The 21,006-nt window shown below is 51.3% G+C and overlaps 6 protein-coding genes across 6 annotated transcripts; 3 read left to right on the top strand and 3 right to left on the bottom strand.

Annotated features, from left to right (window-relative positions):
* Positions 1 to 881: 881 nt before the first annotated feature.
* CC1G_02289 (hypothetical protein) lies at positions 882 to 1,833 on the bottom strand. Its single transcript, XM_001830786.2, has 3 exons — positions 1,438 to 1,833; positions 1,196 to 1,380; positions 882 to 1,141 (listed from the first exon to the last, which is right to left on the bottom strand). Exons 1-3 carry the CDS (start codon positions 1,507 to 1,509, stop codon positions 928 to 930), a joined length of 471 nt encoding a protein of 156 aa, XP_001830838.1. The 5' UTR covers positions 1,510 to 1,833; the 3' UTR covers positions 882 to 927.
* Positions 1,834 to 2,343: 510 nt separating this feature from the next.
* Positions 2,344 to 3,615, bottom strand: CC1G_02288 (hypothetical protein; the record flags this gene model as incomplete). The annotated part of the gene is made up of 5 exons (XM_001830785.2): positions 2,344 to 2,851; positions 2,913 to 3,159; positions 3,218 to 3,380; positions 3,445 to 3,451; positions 3,512 to 3,615. 5 exons carry the CDS (start codon positions 3,613 to 3,615, stop codon positions 2,344 to 2,346), a joined length of 1,029 nt encoding a protein of 342 aa, XP_001830837.2.
* A 1,154-nt stretch (positions 3,616 to 4,769) lies between these two features.
* Positions 4,770 to 8,059, bottom strand: CC1G_02287 (Mei4-dependent protein 6; the record flags this gene model as incomplete). Its single annotated transcript, XM_001830784.2, has 9 exons — positions 4,770 to 5,532; positions 5,589 to 5,642; positions 5,695 to 6,252; positions 6,311 to 6,518; positions 6,569 to 6,618; positions 6,668 to 6,834; positions 6,901 to 7,689; positions 7,766 to 7,844; positions 7,896 to 8,059. 9 exons carry the CDS (start codon positions 8,057 to 8,059, stop codon positions 4,770 to 4,772), a joined length of 2,832 nt encoding a protein of 943 aa, XP_001830836.2.
* A 1,590-nt stretch (positions 8,060 to 9,649) lies between these two features.
* Positions 9,650 to 13,707, top strand: CC1G_02286 (peptidase; the record flags this gene model as incomplete). Its single annotated transcript, XM_001830783.2, has 19 exons — positions 9,650 to 9,820; positions 9,882 to 9,989; positions 10,042 to 10,050; positions 10,103 to 10,173; positions 10,230 to 10,308; positions 10,410 to 10,465; positions 10,599 to 10,609; positions 10,733 to 10,825; positions 10,901 to 10,968; positions 11,038 to 11,149; positions 11,219 to 11,376; positions 11,430 to 11,503; positions 11,563 to 11,835; positions 11,894 to 11,969; positions 12,022 to 12,506; positions 12,595 to 12,679; positions 12,733 to 13,109; positions 13,172 to 13,376; positions 13,429 to 13,707. The coding sequence occupies 19 exons, from the start codon at positions 9,650 to 9,652 to the stop codon at positions 13,621 to 13,623; spliced, it is 2,706 nt and encodes a 901-aa protein (XP_001830835.2). The 3' UTR covers positions 13,624 to 13,707.
* A 695-nt stretch (positions 13,708 to 14,402) lies between these two features.
* CC1G_02285 (peptidase) lies at positions 14,403 to 18,150 on the top strand (the record flags this gene model as incomplete). The annotated part of the gene is made up of 17 exons (XM_001830782.2): positions 14,403 to 14,448; positions 14,564 to 14,585; positions 14,653 to 14,725; positions 14,782 to 14,837; positions 15,066 to 15,174; positions 15,240 to 15,351; positions 15,407 to 15,564; positions 15,617 to 15,690; positions 15,744 to 15,960; positions 16,019 to 16,074; positions 16,125 to 16,200; positions 16,250 to 16,359; positions 16,417 to 16,791; positions 16,863 to 16,953; positions 17,010 to 17,386; positions 17,450 to 17,654; positions 17,728 to 18,150. The coding sequence occupies 17 exons, from the start codon at positions 14,403 to 14,405 to the stop codon at positions 18,148 to 18,150; spliced, it is 2,580 nt and encodes an 859-aa protein (XP_001830834.2).
* A 286-nt stretch (positions 18,151 to 18,436) lies between these two features.
* Positions 18,437 to 20,372, top strand: CC1G_02284 (hypothetical protein; the record flags this gene model as incomplete). The annotated part of the gene is made up of 7 exons (XM_001830781.1): positions 18,437 to 18,672; positions 18,735 to 18,830; positions 18,881 to 18,964; positions 19,015 to 19,126; positions 19,181 to 19,639; positions 19,693 to 19,939; positions 19,990 to 20,372. 7 exons carry the CDS (start codon positions 18,437 to 18,439, stop codon positions 20,370 to 20,372), a joined length of 1,617 nt encoding a protein of 538 aa, XP_001830833.1.
* Positions 20,373 to 21,006: the final 634 nt, after the last annotated feature.

Genomic DNA, 21,006 nt, shown 5'->3' with positions numbered 1-21,006 from the left:
TTGATACTCCCTCCTTCCTCGCCCCATCTTATCCCATATGGATTCCGGTTCTGCCTTCTGGATCCTCGGTTTTCCTATTATAACCTCTCTCCCCGCATGTACTCCCAGTTGTCACGACCCCGACGTCTTCCAATGTATCAATCATTGCTTCTGGACGGCCCTTTCGTGCCCCGTTTTCCCAATCCCTGTGGTCAGCGTTGATTTCGAGCGCCGTTGAAGGTTGTATGGTTTTATAGCACATGTAACACCTCCGCTCGCGGTAGTTGCGGTCGGTGATTTCGCTGTTCAGCTTGGGAGATGATCCCCCAGGGAGTCTATTTCAATTGAGACGTCCGGGCCAGGGTAAGACCCTTGTTCCTTTCACTTTAAGACCAGGTGGTATACTGGGATAGTTGCAGTTAAGAATCTGAGAAATGAATTGGGTGTCGTAATTTCTGCGTTCGCGTCCTCTCTTCCGCCCTCGAAAGACATCATCCATGACCATGCAGCAACGTGCTGCTTTATCCGAGATGAGGTACATTCGGGACCGTCTATTCTTCTCGGCGAAACTAGCATATATGTATATACACATACAAGTACTTAGTACAGATACTTAAGTCAAGACGCAAAGTCTATCTCCGGACCCATCTCATTTCCGTGACGAACGGTGAAAACGTCCATTGTGCGCCACTGTCCGTCCATCGATTGTCCCATCACTCAACTCGAGAAACCAACTTCGCCCTGTAACGTGTCCGTGAACCCCAAACCCAGTGAATCCTAGAAACCAACAAAGGGATATGACGAACATGCGTCAAAAGATAGAGAAAAATCGAGAAAGCGTTGGCATGTAACGTGAATGATGAAGCAACCAAGTCCGAACTTGCAGGGACCCTTCAAGTTCTGCATCATCCGACGGAGTCGAATGGTCCTCTTGGGGAGTTCAGAGACTCAAGTTGAATTGCGAGGGCTGACGTTGCGACTGCTCGACTCGCCCAAGGCTCGCGCTTTCCATGCCTCCTGCCGCACCTGCAAACCCTTGAGCAGCTTGACGAGTGTTTGCTTGAGTTCAGGCATGTACTGGTCGAGTACTTCCGGGGACGGCTCTTCAGCCAAACAAACTTCAAGGATGGTGCGCATTTCTTGTGGGACGATATGGATGTCACTGTGATCGCGATAAGAATGCATCACTTTAGCCCACGAATAGGTGAAGACGAACCTCAAGTCGATTTGGTGGTACGCAAACGCGTGTATAACAGTGTTGAATTCCGTTCCGATTTGGACGTAGACGTCGCTCACGTCTGTTACAGTTGCCCTAGCCTTGCTCCAGTCTTTTAGAACTTGCTGTAGGCGCTTCGTAGATGCTAATAGATTTTGGACTGCCGTAGGGACATCACCCTGGACCTTTAAAGTTACTGAGTTTCATTTCCTTTTGTTAGAGTGCTGGAGAAGTGAACTTACGTTTGGTGTATGCCTCCCGCTATCGGAAGAGCCGCGCGACGGAATGCTGCTTGTTGGAGAGTAACTGGCCATCTATGCTTATTTGCTTGCGTCAAGATCGTCCTTGTCCTTTTAATTAAATCCCCGAAAGTCGATGCGATACTATGCAGTACTCCGAAGCTATGTTTCCGCAACGCGTGGCTGGTCGTCGTCGTCGTCGTCGTCGTTGTCGGGGTGATTCACGGATGATCAAGGCTCGTCACTGCAGAACCTGAAGAACTTGAATATCCAGGCAACTGCGGCGGTCGTTGTGAGGTCGGGGAGAGGTCTTATGCATAGCCTAACGTGGTCGTTTGAGGGTATATGGTGTAGATTCTCGAATTCTGGAAGGAAAGAGCTCAGAGCATTACTTGGTCACTGGTGTGCAAGGATGGAAGATGGCACAGCCCCTGTGGGCCGCCGCGCTTGGCGCGTCACAGCCTTCAGTCGGAGTCTGAAACCTCGAGGGGCCTTCCTGCATTCGCAGGCGACTTTAGTAGCCAGGTAATCCTCATTCTTCATCTACTAGAGAGACTTGGAAGATATCGGTGCGCAAAGTTCATAATATGGATCGTTCCTTGCGTAAATCCTTGAATCGAGCTGACCTTGTGGATGTCGGAGTGTGAAGTCATGGTCTCGACACCATCCGACTCGGCGCCTGGATCACAAAACTGCGTTTCACGAACGATGACACGCTTGTAGTCACTCCAATCAAAAGCCAAAATGCGATGTGCAAAAACGATTGCAGCTAAGATACAGAGTTCATTGATCGATGTTACAGGATACATAGTTCCAAAGCTGTAAAATTATGATATCATGAGCGTTCGAGACAGTTCAGAGCATGGGGTATATAAAGTCCAAGATGGGGGACCGGAATGATCACCACTGCTACTTCCGCAGATCAGGCAACCGGCCATAATCCTCCTCGTCATCGTCCTCCTCCGGCATGGTCTCCGCCGTCCGGGGCCGAGAGAGCTTCGAAGACGCATAGTGGTTGCCAGTGGACGACGACAAAGACCTAGGCGGGGGATTTGGAGATTGATAGATCGGGTGCGAGTCTGGCAGGACTCTCGTGCCATACCCTCCATTCTCCTCTGCCTTCTCAATATCGATGTTGACCGCACCGCGGTTGAGACCATCGTTTCCATCTCGGAAAGCCGGAAGGTGTCCGTATTTGGTGTGAGGCACGATGGGCGATTCGGGAGGTGTTTCTGTCGATGGTCCTTTGACGAGTTCAGGTCGAGTGAGGAAGAATAATACCACGTTGAAAAGCCCTGAAAAAGCGAAGATGGAGCTGGCAAAGAGAGTTGCTTGGTATGGAGGTTTGTGACCACTGAACGCAAGCCATCGTGTGAGGCTGTTTGGGAAAACGCAAACAACGTAGACAGCTGGGTAGCTATAAGAACTCCGAGGTTAGAGCTGGCTATCGCGGAAGAGTTGTGGGAAACGTGACTGACAATAGCAGTAGATTAGCAATAGTTCTAACCGCCCTCTCCTCCTCGTCCATCTCATCGTTGTGGTGATGACGGTTCACATTGACGCCGTTTGAACCTCTCCAACGGACACCCCTCTCGACGACGATAAAGCCCCTCATCACCAAGAACATGAGAGTGTACAGAACGACCATGAGGAATGCCGCCAACCATACCCACAGGTATTCTGACACCACCAACTCGACTTTATACTCGTCGCGGATCCAGCACCCTAGAATCACTTAGTATGAGCTATCTGTGATTCCTGGAGGAAAGGGAGAAGGACTTACAGAAACCATTCCGACCATAGTAGATCTCGTTTCGATGAACGGCATTGGGTATACCGACTACGAGCGCTGTGAAGATCCAAACTCCTGCAGTCATGTACTTGCAGATATGTGTGGGACCTCTCCATCGCAACACGAGCACCGAGAATGTATGGATTGCAATGGCCTGAGTGAATATCCCTGTTTTTCAGCCAAGGCCAGACAAAGTTGACGTCTTTGAGGTCACGTACCAGTGATCTACATCCCAAAGCACCGGGTAAGTTAACGCTTGTCGTATGAAGGAACCATTACACTCACGTCAAAGCCACACCATTGATACCAATCTGCTTGATGACAGCCTGCGCCGTGCACAGCGTCCCTTCAGTTATCCTCTGCACAACCAACAGTGTGCCGAGTGACATGGATATCAGACACCTCGCTTTACTATCGAGACTCGCCCAGGCGAAGTACTCACCCCTTCCCTCATCCACCGAATATTGGGCATATTCCCGATTGCTTGGATTAGATCCGCCAGCATGAGGTTGAGGAAGAGGCTGGAATCTGTCAGGTCGGTTTGGACTCGAGTTGCGTCTCGTCGTAGGATTCGGGCTAATTGAAGCCATCGAATCTGTTGTCGTGGAGCGCCACAGGTCAACTCTGGGCTCTTTGGAGAGGTGGGCAGGGGTGGGAGGACGTACAAATGCATAGACCAGGAGCGAGAGGCAAGCTGCCGCCGAAAGACTTGAAGCACAATGCACCTGAGTTAGCATCACGTATTCCATGGGGGGATAGGTCCCAGAAGACGTACAATGAGGACTGGATAGTGAAGTATATCCCAAGTCGCTGGTCAAACGTGAACTCAGCGTTCGAATCCATCTCAAATGTCGCCGTCGAGACGAAGGAGTCAAGAGAAGAGGCAGAACCACTGAGACTCGACCTTTGAACACGAGTTTACGACGGCACGTTGTATACCCCGAAGCCAAATAAGCTTCTAGGTCGGGCGTCGAAGAAGAAGTTGAGGAAAGAGAAGGGGACTATCAACCAACACTACCGTCACCAGGTTTATGTATCGTCCCTCCCTCATTCAATCCGTGAACCTGTGCTTGTATTCACGATGCCCACCGCAAGCGATTTAGATGGACACTTGACGTGGGCGCGTGACCCTTGATGTGCTCCGAGGCTGAGCAGCTCCCGGTCCTCCATCTCTATATTCAGAGCTACACTTGTCACTTGCGGGTGGTGATAAGGATGCGAGTGCACAGTATTACGCAAGGAAAGGTGTTGAACCGAATTGAGCCGGTGCTAATACTAGATGGTGCCTGTGCAGATGCTTGTCACGTTGATCTTCTAATGGAACGGAAATGGCACGGAACACGAATGTCTAATACTTATCTATGATCACCAGGTCCAGGATTAGGATCACCATATCCAAGTCCACAGCCGCCCATGTACAGCTTGAATAGTACATACTCTACATGGTTAGACAGAGATGAGTGCCTCAACGCGCCACAAAGTAATTAAGCGCCCGTCCATGCGCACACCTCGTTCTCAAAGCTAGCCCCCACCTACTCCATTCCTAAAACATCGGCTCCCTTCCCACCACCAGATGCAACAAATCACCTTCCGGCTCCTTATCCTCTTCTGCCACGAACTCCAAAATGCTCGAAAACACTTCCGTGCGTTGATGGTACCTCTCGGAAGTGAGGGATACGGGTTTCAGCGTCGTCGATCCCACTTCCGATTGATCGTGCAGATGACTGCTGGTGCCACCAGCTGCGGAAAGACCATGTCCGTTGGTGTAGGGAGCAAACTCGAGAGGGTCGACGATACCCCGGAGCATATCCGCCGTTCCTCTCGAATTGTGCGTGGCAAGTCGATTTGGATAGGATGTTGACGTCGCCGATGAACTGCGATGGTGAGGATATGAAGGCTCTTCATCGTCTTCGGCGATAGCGTCCTCGTGTGCATCCGAATATTCATCTTCAGGTAGGACGTTCGTCCAGACCGCACTCTCCTCGGACTCCCTCCTTCTTCTCTCCGTTCCTACTCCATTCTCCCTCTCAGTTTCGCCTCTTCCCACAGAAGACCCCACCTCACCAGACCCTCCCTCTCTCGGAACTTGGGACCCCGACCTGCTCTTCTTCCCACTCACCATCGACGCTGAAACGGGCAACACGGGCGGCCTCGCACTCTGCATCGACGGAGCCAACAGGTAAGTAAGCAGTCCCCTAAACGTTTCGGACTCGTCTGGGTTTTTGTGGTCCACTACGTGGGAAACCTGGGTTTGGAGGAATTGGAGAGCGCGGACGGGGGTGGTTTCTTCGCACATTTCGCGGAATCTGGAGAGGTTATTCAGGTAAATCAGGCGATACACGCAGTGGAGCGGTGCACATACTGTTGACGGCGGATGTGGAACTTTGCCCGTCGAATTACTTCAGAGACTTGAGGTCTGATATCAAATGATATGAGCGCGAGTCAATTCAAGGCATACTGATTCTTACCTCCTCAACTCCATCTTCCAGAAATCATCCAACCGCTTCTCTTTGGTCGAGATTCCAGTGAGCTGGTTCCTGTCGTTCGCGGAAACTGGCTCCGCCGACGAAGATGCCGGGACAGGAGGCACCGGACTCTGCGAAATCCCAGGTGCATCGCCGGTCGTTGTAGGCGCCCCATCCGGGTTCAAATTGCTATTGGGCATCCCTGTACCTGTCCCTACACCCGAGCCACCACCGCCCGTCGCCGGACTGCCCGTACGCGTACCGTCACCAGACCTCCCAGCTCCATTCCCACTTGATGCACTAGCATTCCCAACCCCGACCAACCCACCCGCATTCCCTCCATGCAAGAAAACCGTTCTTTCCCCTGGACAATACACAACCTGATGCGCAAACCTCGGCAACGGGACTTCGCCACCATTCGCCACACTCTCAGGATGCCGCGCGATTTGACTCCACTTGCCTGGTTTGGGGTCGTACCGGTAAACCCAGTTGGAGGGGTGGGTTTTGAGGGAAGCGGGCTGGGCTGGGGAGGAGGCGGTTGAGCGTGTTAAGCCGCAGAATCTATCAGTAGTTCAAGTTGAGTATAGCTTGCGGAGGTTCGGTGTGTTGGGAGACGTACACGTAGATCTCCTTGAGGAGAGGGTCGATTACTGCTCGTTGGGTGAAACAAGGATCGGGTCCACCGGAAGTCGTGAAGTTGGAAAAGAGCTCGGTCGAGACCCCCGTGTTGATATCGTAGACATACATATCAGCGAGATAACGCTGTTCGCGTTGCCCGCCGAAGATGTACAGCTGTTTGGATTTAGGCTCGAGTACCATGGAGTGACCTGCTCGCATTGTTAGGTGTAAAGGACAGGCGGAGGAACGGTCTACGCACCGAAACGAGGTGGGATGGTGTTGGGGGGCTGTCCACTCAAATCCGCTGCTCTACGAAAGTGGTCAGAAGAGCTAGAGGAGCCACGGACGGCAAACTCACTGCAGAAGCTTCCATTTGCTCATTCGAATGTTGTAACTATACAACCCAGAGAACTTTGACGTTTCCCAATCCCCGTCAACCACTCTCCCTCCAAACACATACAAGATCTGAGTTTCGCTGTCGATGACCATTTGGTGGTCGAATACCAGCGGCGGGCCTCCCGAGGACTAGGATCAAACATGCATATCAAAGGAAATTCGGATGGACAGGATTATAGGATCAAGTATACGCACAGCAGTATCGAACGAGAGGAACACCCATTTCCCTGCATCCAGTCCTCGAGTCTGGTAGCGGTAAAACTCGGAACAGTAGGTTTTCGTTGGTGTTACAACAGGTGTTGCGTTCTGGCTTTCAGGAGGCGTTATTTGTTGGCGTAGCGGTGACTGTTGGGCGATCATGGGCGTTGATGTCAGAGGGACACCGGGGGTGCTGCCTCCAGCGCCTGGAGGGTTGCTAGGGCCAGCATTGCCTGCGGGACGAGGTATCTTGACGTCCGTATCGTCGAGTCTCCCTAGGAGGTAGATACTTCCAGTTCGCGAGTCAAATACCATCTTATGACAGGACCGTGGGCCAGGCGCATTGTGCTCCTTCGAGGTACTGGGGCTGAGCAGTTTCCACCGATCTTCCTTGACATGGTACGCCCAGAAATCGTCCAAACTCTTCTCCCCGTCCCATCCTCCAAACAGATATACGATCTGGTTGTCTGGATCCATACACATTGCGTGGCCGCCCCTTGGCGATGGTATGTCCCCGTCTGCATCTGTCCCTGTGATTCGCGTCCAAATTGCTTGTGGCTGGCATGAGTGGAGGTAACTGGTGAATAGACCTGCATCGGATAGGCTGTGGAGTAGTTGTTCGGCGGCTGACCAGTCGCCTTGCAAAACGATTTTCTCGTGTAGTTTGGAGATGAGTGGGTGTTCGAGGTACAAGCCTGACCTGTCGGAGATGGACTTGAAGGGTGTGAGGAGACGGCGCTGGCGGAGGTGTTTGAGGATGTGGCGCATAACGATCTTTTCTCGGTGCTATAGTATTTTAGTCAAAAGCTAATTGAGGTGTGGTGGGAGAGGCGTGACGTACTTCTTCGTAGGTTAAGCGTACATGTTCGATATAGGCAGGGTCGTTGTGTCCTGACATTCCAACGTACCAAATAGATATGTGGAAACTCTGTCCATGGGCACTAAGAGTCGTTCAGTCCGGTGGTACCCGTGCTAGTGGAATAAGCGCTCACGCAATCGGTTCGATCTTGACGTATCGAGTGGGGACTGGGATGCCCGCAGCGTTGATATGCTTGATCTCAAACGTCTCTGGGTCTGCGTTGTTCTTCAGCCCTCCATGGAAAACCTGCACCATGTTGTCCTCCGTCATTCCAATGTAGATCTTGAATTCCTTCATATTGCAAGGATGGGCTGCGGCGCACAGGTCAGAGACGACGTCTGTTGCTCTGCACTGGAGAGCTGCTCACGTTTGTTGAACTGAAGTTTATCGTCAATTTAAACGCTCTCTGGGTGAACACGATTGAGCTCACTTTGCCAAAGGTGATGCGTCCTGTTGGGTATTGAGTACGGCTCGATTACGACGAGGGGTGACTAGACGCAACTGAGGACAGCCAACGATTCCAGGCGTAGCAGAAGCCATTGTTTAGTGTTTCCCTGGTATGCCCCACTCCATCTGCTGTTCTGATCTGAGGGATTGTCGACGAGGATGTTGTCGCAGCTGTAACGCCCGCTATGAGGCGTTGCGAAGGCGATCGTGTAGGTTAGCGGCACCTCTTGAGGCTGCGTCGAGGCCATGTTGAGCAATGGTTAGACGGCGGTCGCTGTGCGCTGGTTGCTGCCCGCAGTGACCTTGGAGGTCGTGGAGGAAGATTCAAGGAAGACGGTGACGAATAAGATCGGTCACATCGGGGTTCGAACTTGGCGCTAAAGCAGGAATTCCCACGCCTCATCACCCGCCTGCAACTTCAGCTGTTGCTCCTGACGATCACGACGCCGAATTCCACTCTTTTTCTCTGTCGCGAACCGCCCTTACTGGTTTTTCTTTGGCAAGATAGTGCTCATCCGGAGAGTCAGAAATGGAGATATCGTGGCCGAAAGTAGCGGGCAGTCCCAAGAAGAAGACAGCATCGAAACAGATTAGGCGGTCGTCGAATGAAGAATAGCGTCTTTTTCTTGCTGGCGATGTTCAAGAAACCGCACTAAACATCACAGCTGTCCTGAAGCTCTTATCACGTTGTGGATGTAACTCAGCCTTGTAGCCCAGCATCGAGGATATCCACGTGGACCTAGGAACTCTAGTGGAGAATATTCTATCTTCCCATGGATGGAGGTTCTGCAGTTCGATTGATGAGATGAAGAGGCCGGCTTATCCACGACCACCTCGCGAGGCTTGGGGTACAAGAGGTAAATTCCCTTTGATTTCCCGACATTGAGGAGGATCTAATTTTGGCCCTTTCTATTCAGGTAGTGATACAGAAAGAAGCCCAAAGATATCGTGTGCTATTTTGGTGATTCGATATCAACGCATGGGTGTCCCGACTAGCCGTGCAAGAAGCAATGATAGTTGTGCTAAGCATAAGGTCTGTTTCCCAAGAGGACTGATGTGCTAGCCCCAATTCGCAGGCAAGCTGTCTTTCTCATCCCCAAATCGCTCCAACCAAAGATGGACCACCGGTTAGGATTTCCGAATTCCAATGTCACCATTCAAACGACTGGAATCTTAGCAGGCATGGGATATGCTTCACACTCGTGGTCCAGCCTAGCATCCTTACATTCTCGACGCATCAAATTCTACCTCTCTTCGGTATGGCGTTCCCTCCCAGCCCATCTAATTGGTCCGAATTCTCCACCTTCACCATGTGTATTATTACTGTCATCCAAACTGCTTCAGAGGCGTGCTTCTTGATTTCGACGCGGTAGGGCCCTATATAACCCTCGACACTCGGGTTCAAGTCGCATTCCGACACCGTCTTCGTTGTGGCCCACAATGAAGGCATCCACGTTATGGTCTCTCCTCCCGTCTTTGCTCGCTGGCTCGGCCATTGCAGCAAAGGTCCCCCTCTCATCGCTCACCCCGGTTGGTAACATTATCCCGAACAAATTTATTATCGAGGTCGACACCGAAGCCAACATCCCCCACAAGCGGTCGTTTGCCCGAGTGCGTTACACGGCACCAGAACTAGACCGCTTTTCGACGACTGACACGCCCTGTCCCGTAGGATTTGGACGCTGTATACGCTTCCATCCAGGCTCGTGATGTGAGCTTCGAAGTCGTGCAAGAATTCGAGAAACCGGGATTATTCGTCGGAGCGAGCATTACGGTCCAAGTACGTCTTCTAGTCGCAACAACCATTAGCACATACTGATCCTGTCCAACAGACTTCGGATGTGCGCTCTCTTCCATTATACATTTGATTGGACAATGACCATGGTTTCTTAGGATGCAGCCACGCTTGAGCATTTACCTGGCATTAAGACCATTCACCCTGCAAGACGATTTGACCGACCCCAGTAAACCCGAAATTCTTCCCTTGTTCTTCGTCGCCTGACCATCTGCTGGTGACCAGGCCGGTGTTCGAGCATATCGTGCAAGGACCCGATGATCCTCATCTCCCACCTTTTGGAACTTCGACGCACCTTTTGACCGTGAGTTGTGCTTGCTTTATACCACCATGAGTTGCTGAATCAAGGCTTAACTCGTCTGGCGGATTCTCGTTTGCTATTGATCGTTCTTCGACTTCGAATAGGGTGTCGACAAGCTTCACGCCAGAGGTATCCTCGGACAAGGAATCAAAATCGCTGTGTAAGTGGCCCCTTCTTTTAATCCCATCTTTCTCCGCCTTTTCTTGAGTCCTACTTCCTACGTCTTCGGTTATTCGTCATCCATCGCTCGAGTTGAGTTGGGTTCTAACTACGGAATATTCCCATCTATCTAGGCTCGATACCGGTGAGTTGCTTCGTCCATTTCTCTTCTTATCCCACAAAGAAGGGAGGGGAATACGAGGGCCTTTTATTTCAGCATCTCAAGCAGAATTCTAACTGGAATGTGGTGCTCGGTTTAATTTTCTAGGAATTGATTATACGCATCCATTCCTCGGAGGAGGGATTGGACCGGGGAAGAAGATTATTGGAGGTTTTGATTTCGTAGGAGATGATTATGACGGTGCGCTTACTTGGCCTGTCTCTCGTCTTGCCATGAGGCGAACTCACATCATTCTCAATGGTCTGGTCTGATTAGGTACCAATCTGCCACACCCCGATGAAGACCCCTTGGACCAATGCCAAGGTCACGGCACCCACGTCGCAGTAAGTATAAAACAGCTCTTCACCTCGACTGCTATTGCGGAACGGTATTAAGTAGACGCCGTCACTTAGGGCATCATCGGAACCGATGGCGGAAACGAATACAATTTTACGGGCGTTGCGCCTGAAGCTGAACAATTCGCCTACCGAATCTTCGGATGTGAAGGGTTTACTCAAGATGATGGTGAATCCCATACCCTCCCTTTTTCTCCATGTAGATGAAAACACCTGGGCTGACTGGTTCGATTCGCAGTGATCATTGCGGCGCTGTTCAGGGGTGTGGACGACGGAGCTGATATCCTGAGTTTGTCCCTTGGTGGTGCGCATGGATGGACTGTTTCTGCCGGTGCAGTTGTTGCTAGTCGGATTGCGGAGACTGGCAAGATTATCACTATTGCTGCTGGAAATGACGTATGTGGCCTTCAAGGTTGGGACAAGGGAAGAATGCTAATGGTGAGCTGCAGGGCTCCAGAGGCTCGTGGTATGCCGCCAGTCCTTCCTCCGCCATCAACGCCATTTCGGTTGGGAGTCTCGAGAAGTACGTTTTGGATTCTCCGATAAAGATTCACTGAATGGAGCTTACTCTAACTCTCGTAGCGTTGTCATTCCCTTGCAAACAGCGAAACTCCACAATGTCGAGCAATCCTCCGTCATCTACTTCCAACTCAAGCCCCTGCCGATTGAAGGCGAATGGCCTGTCTACGTCATCTCGAACGACACCACCAAGATTGACGATGCTTGCGAACCTCTCCCGGACGATACCCCCGACCTCTCAAAATTTGTGACCATTGTTCGACGCGGGACGTGTACTTTTGTCACGAAGCTCAAGCATATTGCCGAGAAGGGAGGAAACTACTCTTTGATTTATGAGTGAGTGTAGTTAATCCATGACGACTCTTGTCGGTGTGCTGAAAGGCTTTTGATTTAGCAATGGCACCGGCTTCACATCGGTTGCAGTTGGAAACTATACTACCGCGTTGATTCGGGCTGAGGATGGAGAATATGTGAGGATTTTCTCATCACAATCCTTGATCGACGCTGACGTCCGTCTGTTAGATTGTCGAGAAATATTTTGCAGGCGAAGACGTCAAGGTCTCATTCCCTCAGAACGGTGGAACTGTATCGTTCCCGAACCCCCGCGGAGGCCTTATGTCCACATTCTCGACTTACGGTCCCACCAACGACTTCTACTTCAAACCTGCCATTAGTGCTCCAGGAGGAAACATCCTCTCTGCATATCCCACGACGCTTGGCAGCTTTGCTGTCCTCTCTGGCACTTCGATGGCTACACCTTTTGCAGCAGGTGCCGCTGCCCTCCTCCTGCAGGTTCAGGGCAAAAATGCGGAAGTGGCTAGAGCTGCTCGGGATATTTTCCAGACCACGGCAATGACGATCCGCTCGAAGAACGAGGAGGATGCGCTGATTGAGACTGTTACCCAAACGGGATCAGGATTGATCAACGTTTACAACGCCATCTATTCGCAGACGACGGTCACGCCTGGAGAACTTATTGTGAACGATACTGCTCATTTCAAAGAGACGTAAGTTCTTTTCTTCTCATTTTCTCCCGGTTAATTACCATGATATGGGGTACTGATTCTTCAATTGCCCCCGCAATTCCAGTCATAGAATCTCGATTGCCAATAACGGCGACGCACCCAAGACTTACAAGCTCTCTCACACGGCTGCTGGGACTGCGCTTACCATCAAAGAGGTGAATAATCTTACATTATCTTTGATTTGCAAGTGACTTAAGCGGTCCCCCAGGATTCCGTTTCTGCCGAGCTAGGCCCCGTGCCCCTCTCTGATGCTTCTGCAGAGGTGTCGATTTCTCCGTCTGAGATCACAGTGGCGCCTGGTGAAACCAAGGAAGTCACTGTCCATATCCAGGAGCCTTCCGATGTCGATAGGTCGAGGTACCCGGTGTATTCTGGATTCATCACTGTTAGTGCTCCTGGGGAGAACTATCGGGTGACTTACATTGGCCTTGCGGCTAGTCTGAGGGACAAGCAGATCCTTGATACCTCTGACGAGTGGATTAATGCGACCCTACCCGCCATCGTCAACGCAACATCCGAAGAAGTGCAAACTGGACCGGCCAACTACACTTTTGTGGAGGGCGATTTCCCCGTGTTGCTCTTCAGGTGAGTGCGACTGGTGGCTATGTGAAGAATTTCGCAGTAACTGACTCCATTTTTGTGGATAGGCTGGCGTTTGGTACCCCCCGACTTCGAGTGGATTTGGTTTCGTCGGATTCTAAGATCCACACTAATGTTCACAGTCCCCGAGGTATTCCCAGTGAGGAGGGACATGTCTTCACGTTCCCTCAGCGTACGAGGCCCGGTAGCTTCACGTTTACGCAAACTCTTGGACCTCTCGTCGAATGGAACTATCTCTCGCGACATGCCGAGGTTCGTACTACTCATTAGCGTTGGAGGCTGACCACTGACACGTTATGACTAGGTCGAAGGCGAGGAATACAGTCCCTATGCGCTAAGTCAACCCTTATTCGCGAACGGAACAACCATCCCCAACGGATCCTACAGGCTCCTTGTGCGAGCTCTGAGGGTCACCGGAAACCCAGAACACCAACACGATTACGAAACATGGCTCAGCCCTGTGATAGGCGTCAACGTTCCCGCTCCCAAGGAAGACTAGAGTAGGGTCAAGAGACGTGAACTTCTTCATTTGTATAATCGACGAACATACCTCAGGACCCAATGGAATCATTAACTTGCGGCTTCTGTTACCCCACGTTTGCGAGGCTGTTCATAGCTTCGCGAATCCCGATGATGCAAAAGGGAAGGACACGAGACTCTATAGGCCCCTAATGATAATTGATGCGAATTCTATGCAAGTCTCCGCACTATGGTTCTGAGAAGCCGGTCGACACGCGCAAGAAGCTAGGTTGTTCAAGAGACTCGGCGTCTACTGTTCCGAGGTCCTCCCAGCTCTCGTTCGTGCTCGCCAATCGCAGTGACTTCTTTCCCCCGCCAAGAGGATAAACCTTTGTCTGAGGGGATTTGGCTTATAACGGGGGAAGAATCCCTTGGAGCTTTGGTGTTATCTGTTGCTCGTCCCATGAAGTCGATTCTTCGTTGGGCGTTGCCTTCGTTATTGGCAGCTCGCTCTGTATGGGCGGCTGTCCCATTGCCTTCGGTCTCCGAATCTCGCCTCCCGTTCATTCCTAACAAATTCATTATCGAGGTTGATGATGTGTCTGCCTTCCGCACGAAGCGGTCCTTTGTCCGCGTAAGTGGCTGTCGGTTGTTCCTGGGCCTTTTGGGTTGGTGCTGAATGAAGCAATAGCGACACGATGCACTCTATGCGACACTAGAAGAGCGGGCTGTCATCTTCGACGTTGACGCTGAATTTGACGAACCGGGCCTTTTCGTTGGAGCTGCTGTGACTATTGAGGTGAGTATCGCATCCATAGGATGCTACAATTAGCCGACGCCTCTCTCCTCCCTTTAGGACTCGGAGGTAAGTCGTATCGATTCCTAGCTACTATAGATTTTCCGAGGTGATGTAATCTCTTTTCGTCCGAAGGATGCGATCAGCCTCGCCAACACACCGGGAATTAAAGCAATTCGGCCAGTGGTGAGGATAGATCCTCCAAGGTGCGTCGTTCTAGTCCGGCTACGCTGAGGATGGGATAGGAATTGACGAGATTCCTCAATGTTTTAGGCCTGAGTTCAACTACGTTCCGAGTGGCGAAGTACCAAGGAAAGGAAGCACGCCTGCTGCTCACCGACTAGCTGTAGGTTTTTTGGAAATTTCTCGAGAGGCCTCGATGTACCTTAAAACATTGTCTAGGGAGTTGATAAGCTCCACGGGGAAGGAATCACTGGCAAGGGTGTCAAAGTAGCAGTGTGAGTCACTCGATCATCGACCTATGGAGCGCAAGTATTGACGCAGTTGTCCGCTCCCAGAATCGACTCTGGTTTGTCGCTCGAATCCAAAGGGGCCATTACTTTGACTTCAACATCTTCCAGGTATCGACTACAATCATCCTAATCTTGGGGAAGGTTTCGGAGAGGGTTTCAAAGTTGCAGGTGGTCACGACTTTGTAGGAGATGAATTCAATGGTATGACCACAGCCATTCCTTCTCCATTGGATCAGAACTGATATCAAGACCAGGAACGAACGAGATGAAGCCCGACGACGACCCCATGGACGAATGTAACGGCCATGGATCGCACGTTGCGGTAAGCGCCCAGTCCCGTTCATCTCCATTACCACCTTCATCAATCACGCTGACCGGGCTCTCTAGGGAATCATTGCCGCGAGTGGGGAGAACAACTGGAATGTAACCGGTGTAGCGCCTGATGCTACTCTGTACGCCTATCGAGTATTTGGATGCCTTGGTTTCGTGACGGACACACGTAAGCGCCCGATTCCGTCCCACCTCTCATGACCTTTGACACACCGTCGGGACAGTCATCATTCAGGCAATGTTGAGGGCAGTCAAGGATGGTGTCGATGTCATCAACATTTCCATTGGAGGAAGAGATGGCTGGACGAGAGCCACTGGTAGCGTGGTCGCTAGCAGGATTGCTGCCACCGGTAAAGTCGTGGTTATCTCGGCTGGAAACGAGGTATGAGAACAAGATCAACCGTCCGAAATGATTCTTGGCTAACTTATAATAGGGAATGAGCGGAGCATTTTATACCTCTGGTCCCGCAAACGGAATCGACGTTATCTCAGTTGGAAGCGTAGAAAAGTACGTCCGAGGGACACACTTATCTCGTCAACGTCTTCTGAACTTCTCCATAGCACCATACTGCCTTTACAAACAGTGAACGTGGTCGGGGCAGAACATGACCCCATTCCCTACTTCTCGTGGCTTCCATTCAATGTCACAGAGGACCTCCCTCTCTATGCTACATCCAACGACACCACCGTCGAGGATGATGCCTGCGAGGAGCTTCCAGAGGACACGCCATTGCTTGACAAGTACCTAGTCCTTGTTCGACGAGGATCATGTCCATTCGTGAGTTGTTTATCCTCGATCAGACCACGCGGTGTTTGGCCTAACCATATTCTCGCAGACGCAAAAGATCGAGAACTTGCGAAAGAAGAACGCGACGCAAGCACTCTTCTACGAGTACGTTCCTTGTCCAGTAATGATATCGAATGTCCACTGACTCTTTGCAGTAATGGATCGAATTTCCTTGGTATTGTGGTCGGGAACTTCACTGGAGCACTAATTAAAGCTGAAGATGGCGAATGGGTAAGTCACATAGGGTTCCGTTGAGAAGAGCTATTAACCAGGTTTGAAGCTGGTCGAGCAATTCCTTTCGGGAGCAGATGTCAAATTAAACTTCCCTCAAACTGGAGGGGAGATCGACCACCCGGCAGTTGGAGGCGGTTTGATGTCCAACTTCTCCAGGTGAGTGGACCGCAACGGCTTCCCCGAGACTGCGCATTAAACAGGCTTCGGTAACAGTTACGGGCCAACCAACGACTTCTACTTCAAGCCCGCCTTGGCGGCACCAGGAGGAAACATCCTTTCCACCGTTCCCTTGAATATGAGCGCCTTTGCAGTCGTGTCCGGAACATCCATGTCTGCTCCGTTCGTGGCCGGAAGCGCCGCTCTTATACTCTCCGTACGCGGCGTCACACCTGAAGTTGGCCGAGCAACACGAAACCTACTCGAAACGACGGCATCATATGTTCCTTCAAGCGACGCCGAGGACGCGCTTCTTCAAACTGCCATCCAACAAGGTGCAGGCTTGGTGAATGTCCACAAGGCGGTTCACACGACGACTTTGGTCTCTCCTGGCGAGCTGGTACTCAACGACACAGCCAACTTTAAACCAGTGTACGTCTCGCGCGTCCGTGTTTCCGACGGTTAACTCGATGTTGACATTTATTCAACGCGACACATTACAGTCACAAGGTTTTGCTGAATAACACTGGCGACACCGAAAGAACATATTCTGTCAAGCACGTACCCGCTGGTACGGCTCTGACAATTCTCCAGGTGAACTTCGTATTTATTTTGCCGTCCCGAGCTGCCAACACTAACTTCAACCATAGGGCGTCCCATTCCAATCGAACGGACCTGTCCCCCTAGTACCAGAAGCGGCGTCTGTCGAAGCCTCACCCAGCACCTTTACGCTCGCTCCCGGAGAAGGCATCGAAGTCACCCTCACCTTCACCCAACCCGAGGGCCTCGACCTCAAGCGCTTCCCCATCTACTCGGGTTTCGTCGAATTCGAAGATGACACCGAGGAAACCACCCACGTTTCCTATATCGGCTCAGCGGTCGCTTTGAAGGACGTCCAAGTGGTCGATAATACCCCGCTTTACTTTGGCGAGAAGATGCCCATGCTGACGAACTCGAGTGGGATGGTACAGCACGAGCCGACGAATTATACTTTTGTGGGCAATGACACCACGACCATTTATTGGAGGTGAGCCGCTTGTCATTGTTTGAAGTTCACCGCTGATCAAGTTAATCTTTCCCTGGATCGCAGGCAGCTCTTTGGAACCCGACTCTTCCTCCTCGACGTAGTGGATGCCAACATCTCCCTCCGCACGACTCTCAATAGACGTCAGGCGGCTTCCTCAGACGATGCGCATATCTTCACATTCCCTTCCGAGGACCAATCCAACGTTTTCACCGAAGTCAAAGTGACTGGCAATTTGGTCACTCTGGATTACTTGCCTCGCAACAATGATGTGCGTACAGATCTATTTGATTTTCTTTTCTTCAGTGCCTGTAGAGGCAACAATGCTAACTCACCGCCTATAGAATCCATACGACTATGGCTACAACGCCCTTGCATGGGTCCAGCCGAAATTCGCGAACGGAACGAGGGTTCCTCCAGGAGACTACCGTCTTCTCCTTCGAGCTCTTAAGGTTACGGGCGATCCCTCCAAGGACGAGGACTACGAGAGTTGGCTGAGTCCCGTCGTAGGTGTTTATCCTACGGAACAGGAGGAGCCTGAGGAACCCGAGACACCTGAACCTGAAGATCCAGAGGACCCAGAGAACCCAGAGGACCCGGAAACTCCTGAACCTGAAGAGCCCGAAGAACCGGGAGCTCCTGAACCTGAGGACCCGGAGGCACCTGAGGCTCCCGAAGAGCCCGAAGATCCTGAGACGCCTGAGGAACCCTTGCCTCAACCGGCGTTGGTGTCAAGGAGTATTGATCTCAACTTTGTCCCAACATGAATTTGTTAAATGCCTCGACGAGTACTTACCGCTGGATTCGATGTACCGTATGTAAATGCGTTGAATATGATTGAAAGGTCTTCACCTTTTTGGACCCACTTAACACGGTCAGGTAGGGTCACCGTTCCTCAGCAGAGAAGTCGAAGCCCGGGGAAGGTGGATATCCTCATCTCGGCAAATCGGTCGGCAGAACCTACTCCCACGCCCACGTCCTTAGTTTGGGTCAAGGAGCCCCTATCCAACCTTGCTCTTTTCCAACTACACGTCTTCGCCTTTCACTTCGCTTATGGATAAGAAACAGCCTTTGGCTGCCATTTTGGAACACCTTGGTCTGCCAAGGGATGCTTACAAGGAAGAATCTCTGGCAGAAATCTACGATACACCTTTGGGAAAGGGTCTCCTGGAATGGCTGGCTGGGCAATTCGAGACGGGACCAAGTGTTTCGGGTGAAGATGGGGCTTTGGATTCGAAGCTCAAGGCTGCAGCTACGGATATAGCTTTGGAGTCTAAGGAAATTACAATGTACGTTCCCCCGTGTCTGAATCTTTTGTTCTTGCGTTGTTGACCCGACGTTGGTTTCGTAGCCTGGAACAATTGGCGTTGAAGGGAAGGCATAACCTGAATGACGAAGCCAACGATGAAGTATCATTGAAGGATTATGTCAAGCCCTCTGATTACAAGTGCGATATCTCGTGAGACACCGTATTGGTCTGTACTAACAGGTTTCAAGGGGACAAATCACGAACGCTAAAGCTGAAACGCGTATAAGGAACGAGGAGCTGGCATTTTTGAAAAGACGGCTTGACCTCACAAAGTGCGTTGAACTGTCGACTATAGGTTACTCCTGGTCTCTTACGGAACCAGAAAGGCCTCTTCAGATCTTCGCAAGTCTATAGAGAGACTGCAAGCGACGTCCAAGGCTTTAGATAATGAAATCGCGAAGCAGCGGGACGGGTTGGTCGAGTTGTCGTCGGAGGTTTGTCCCTCATTTTTTACGGCACTATCCTCAAACAAGGCTGAACCATGCTAGGCTGACAAAGTCATGTCCTCTACACGCCTTGAAGCTTCCGCTCTCCTCGAGGCTTCCGTCCAAGAACCATTGGTGAACGACACACAAACTCTCGCAGCTCTCTCCTCGACCAGAGACGACTTGATCGACCGGCTTCAGTCCATGAAACTCTCTTCTTCCGGTTCGACAGAGCTCGATCCCAGCAGGATAGAAGCAGAAGCTCAATCACTCCAGGAAAAGATTAACAAGATCGATTGGGAACGTGCTGAGAAGGGTGCTTTCATTGCGCAGCTGGAGCGAATGTGTGAGGCCATCGAGGGGGGAAAGGATGTCACTGACCTGACGGTGACGGCGGATGAATTGGACGGGGGAGCTGGCGGGCGCGTACTGGTAGATCGTGGTATCCTCGACGAAGTGGCCAAGGCGTGGAATTTGCATCAGGCTACCAATATCAAGGCGAAAGGGAAGGGTTTGGACCAGGTGTGTTGTGTGTAGTTTCACTCGAGCTGATTCCATTCTAACACTCTGTCCAGCTTCTTTCCGAGATACCAGTCAGGCTCTTGAAGCTTCTGGAACATCTACATTCCAGGTTGTCGGGGGATGTTGACAACGTTCGAGAAGCTGAGGTTTTGATTCGGGTGCTGGGCGAAGAACTGCATGACTTGAAGGAGGACCTTGCTTTTGCCAAGTCGAGAATCACCACCCAAGATGAAGCCGTGGGTTCAGACGACGATGCACTACTGCAAGAGCAATTGACGAATCTGTTAGAGGAGTTGAAAGGTACGCTTCCGACTTGCACGTTGGCGAACTGTTCGTTTAAGCGTTGGTAGATCACTGTCCTGAGGATTCCGACCCTCTGTCGATAAACACCCCAGACGACTTGATCTCGGAAATCGAGTCGCTCTTGGCGCGCGAACGGCTTCTTCAGAATGGTGCTAAACGTTGGCAATCGTCCATTTCCGATGCTCTACGGCGAAACCGAAACTCATTCGACGAGATTCTAAACGGCACTGTCTATGCGAACTCCACAATGAACACGTCCTCTCCCTTTCAGCCCAGTCCTGAGGCGGAGGCACTGCAAAGGAAGGCCGTGGATGTAGCGAAGACTTTGGAAAATGAGATGGAGAGGTTGAGAAGTGCCGCAGGTGGATTGTTGGAGAACGATAGAAATAGGAAAACGTTCACCAAGTTTGTAGATTACCATTTGAAATAGGATCCTGACCTTGGTGGTTGAGTCAAAACGGCGTCTTGAGGCAACATCGCGCACGTCTTGCCAATCCTAGGCGCTTATCAGGGGACACAGGGGCGAAAATATTCATTAAGCGCCGGTACATGTCAACGGTGGTATAGCCTATACAAATCAAGGGAATCAAAGTGCGCGTGAGAAAGGGATCGACGAAGTCTAGGTTGCAGCGCCGATATAATGCATATGGACCCTATGGTTCCGCCTGCCATTTGCAGATCAGGGAAAAGGGACCGGTACGGGGAGATAGACGCTCGAGAAGTCGCCTATATGAATAACACGATGCAGTGCACGAGGCCTTTCATTGGCCCTAAGTTGGATCTTTAATGATTGGCGGTTGTACGCAGCGTCGACCTAGCTCGAGCCGGCTTGGTTGGTATTTGGCCGACAAGAGCATTGTGAGCATTCATGCAAACAGAAACCAAAAGTCCAAAAGTCAAGACAGAAGCCATCAGTGTGTGTCGGAAAACAGGTGCCAGGAGCTCCAAACTTCTGGAAGCAGGTCGCACATTCTCGACAAAAGCGTTTCACGATGTCTTGTTTCCCGGAAGCAAATTCGGATGTGAGGAACAAGGCACCGTTCATATGGGACAAGACGCAGTTG

The sequence above is a fragment of the Coprinopsis cinerea genome (assembly GCF_000182895.1).
Source record: "Coprinopsis cinerea okayama7#130 chromosome 3 map unlocalized cont3.3, whole genome shotgun sequence".
NCBI lineage: Eukaryota > Fungi > Basidiomycota > Agaricomycetes > Agaricales > Psathyrellaceae > Coprinopsis > Coprinopsis cinerea.
This window is presented reverse-complemented; position numbering and strand designations above follow the sequence as displayed.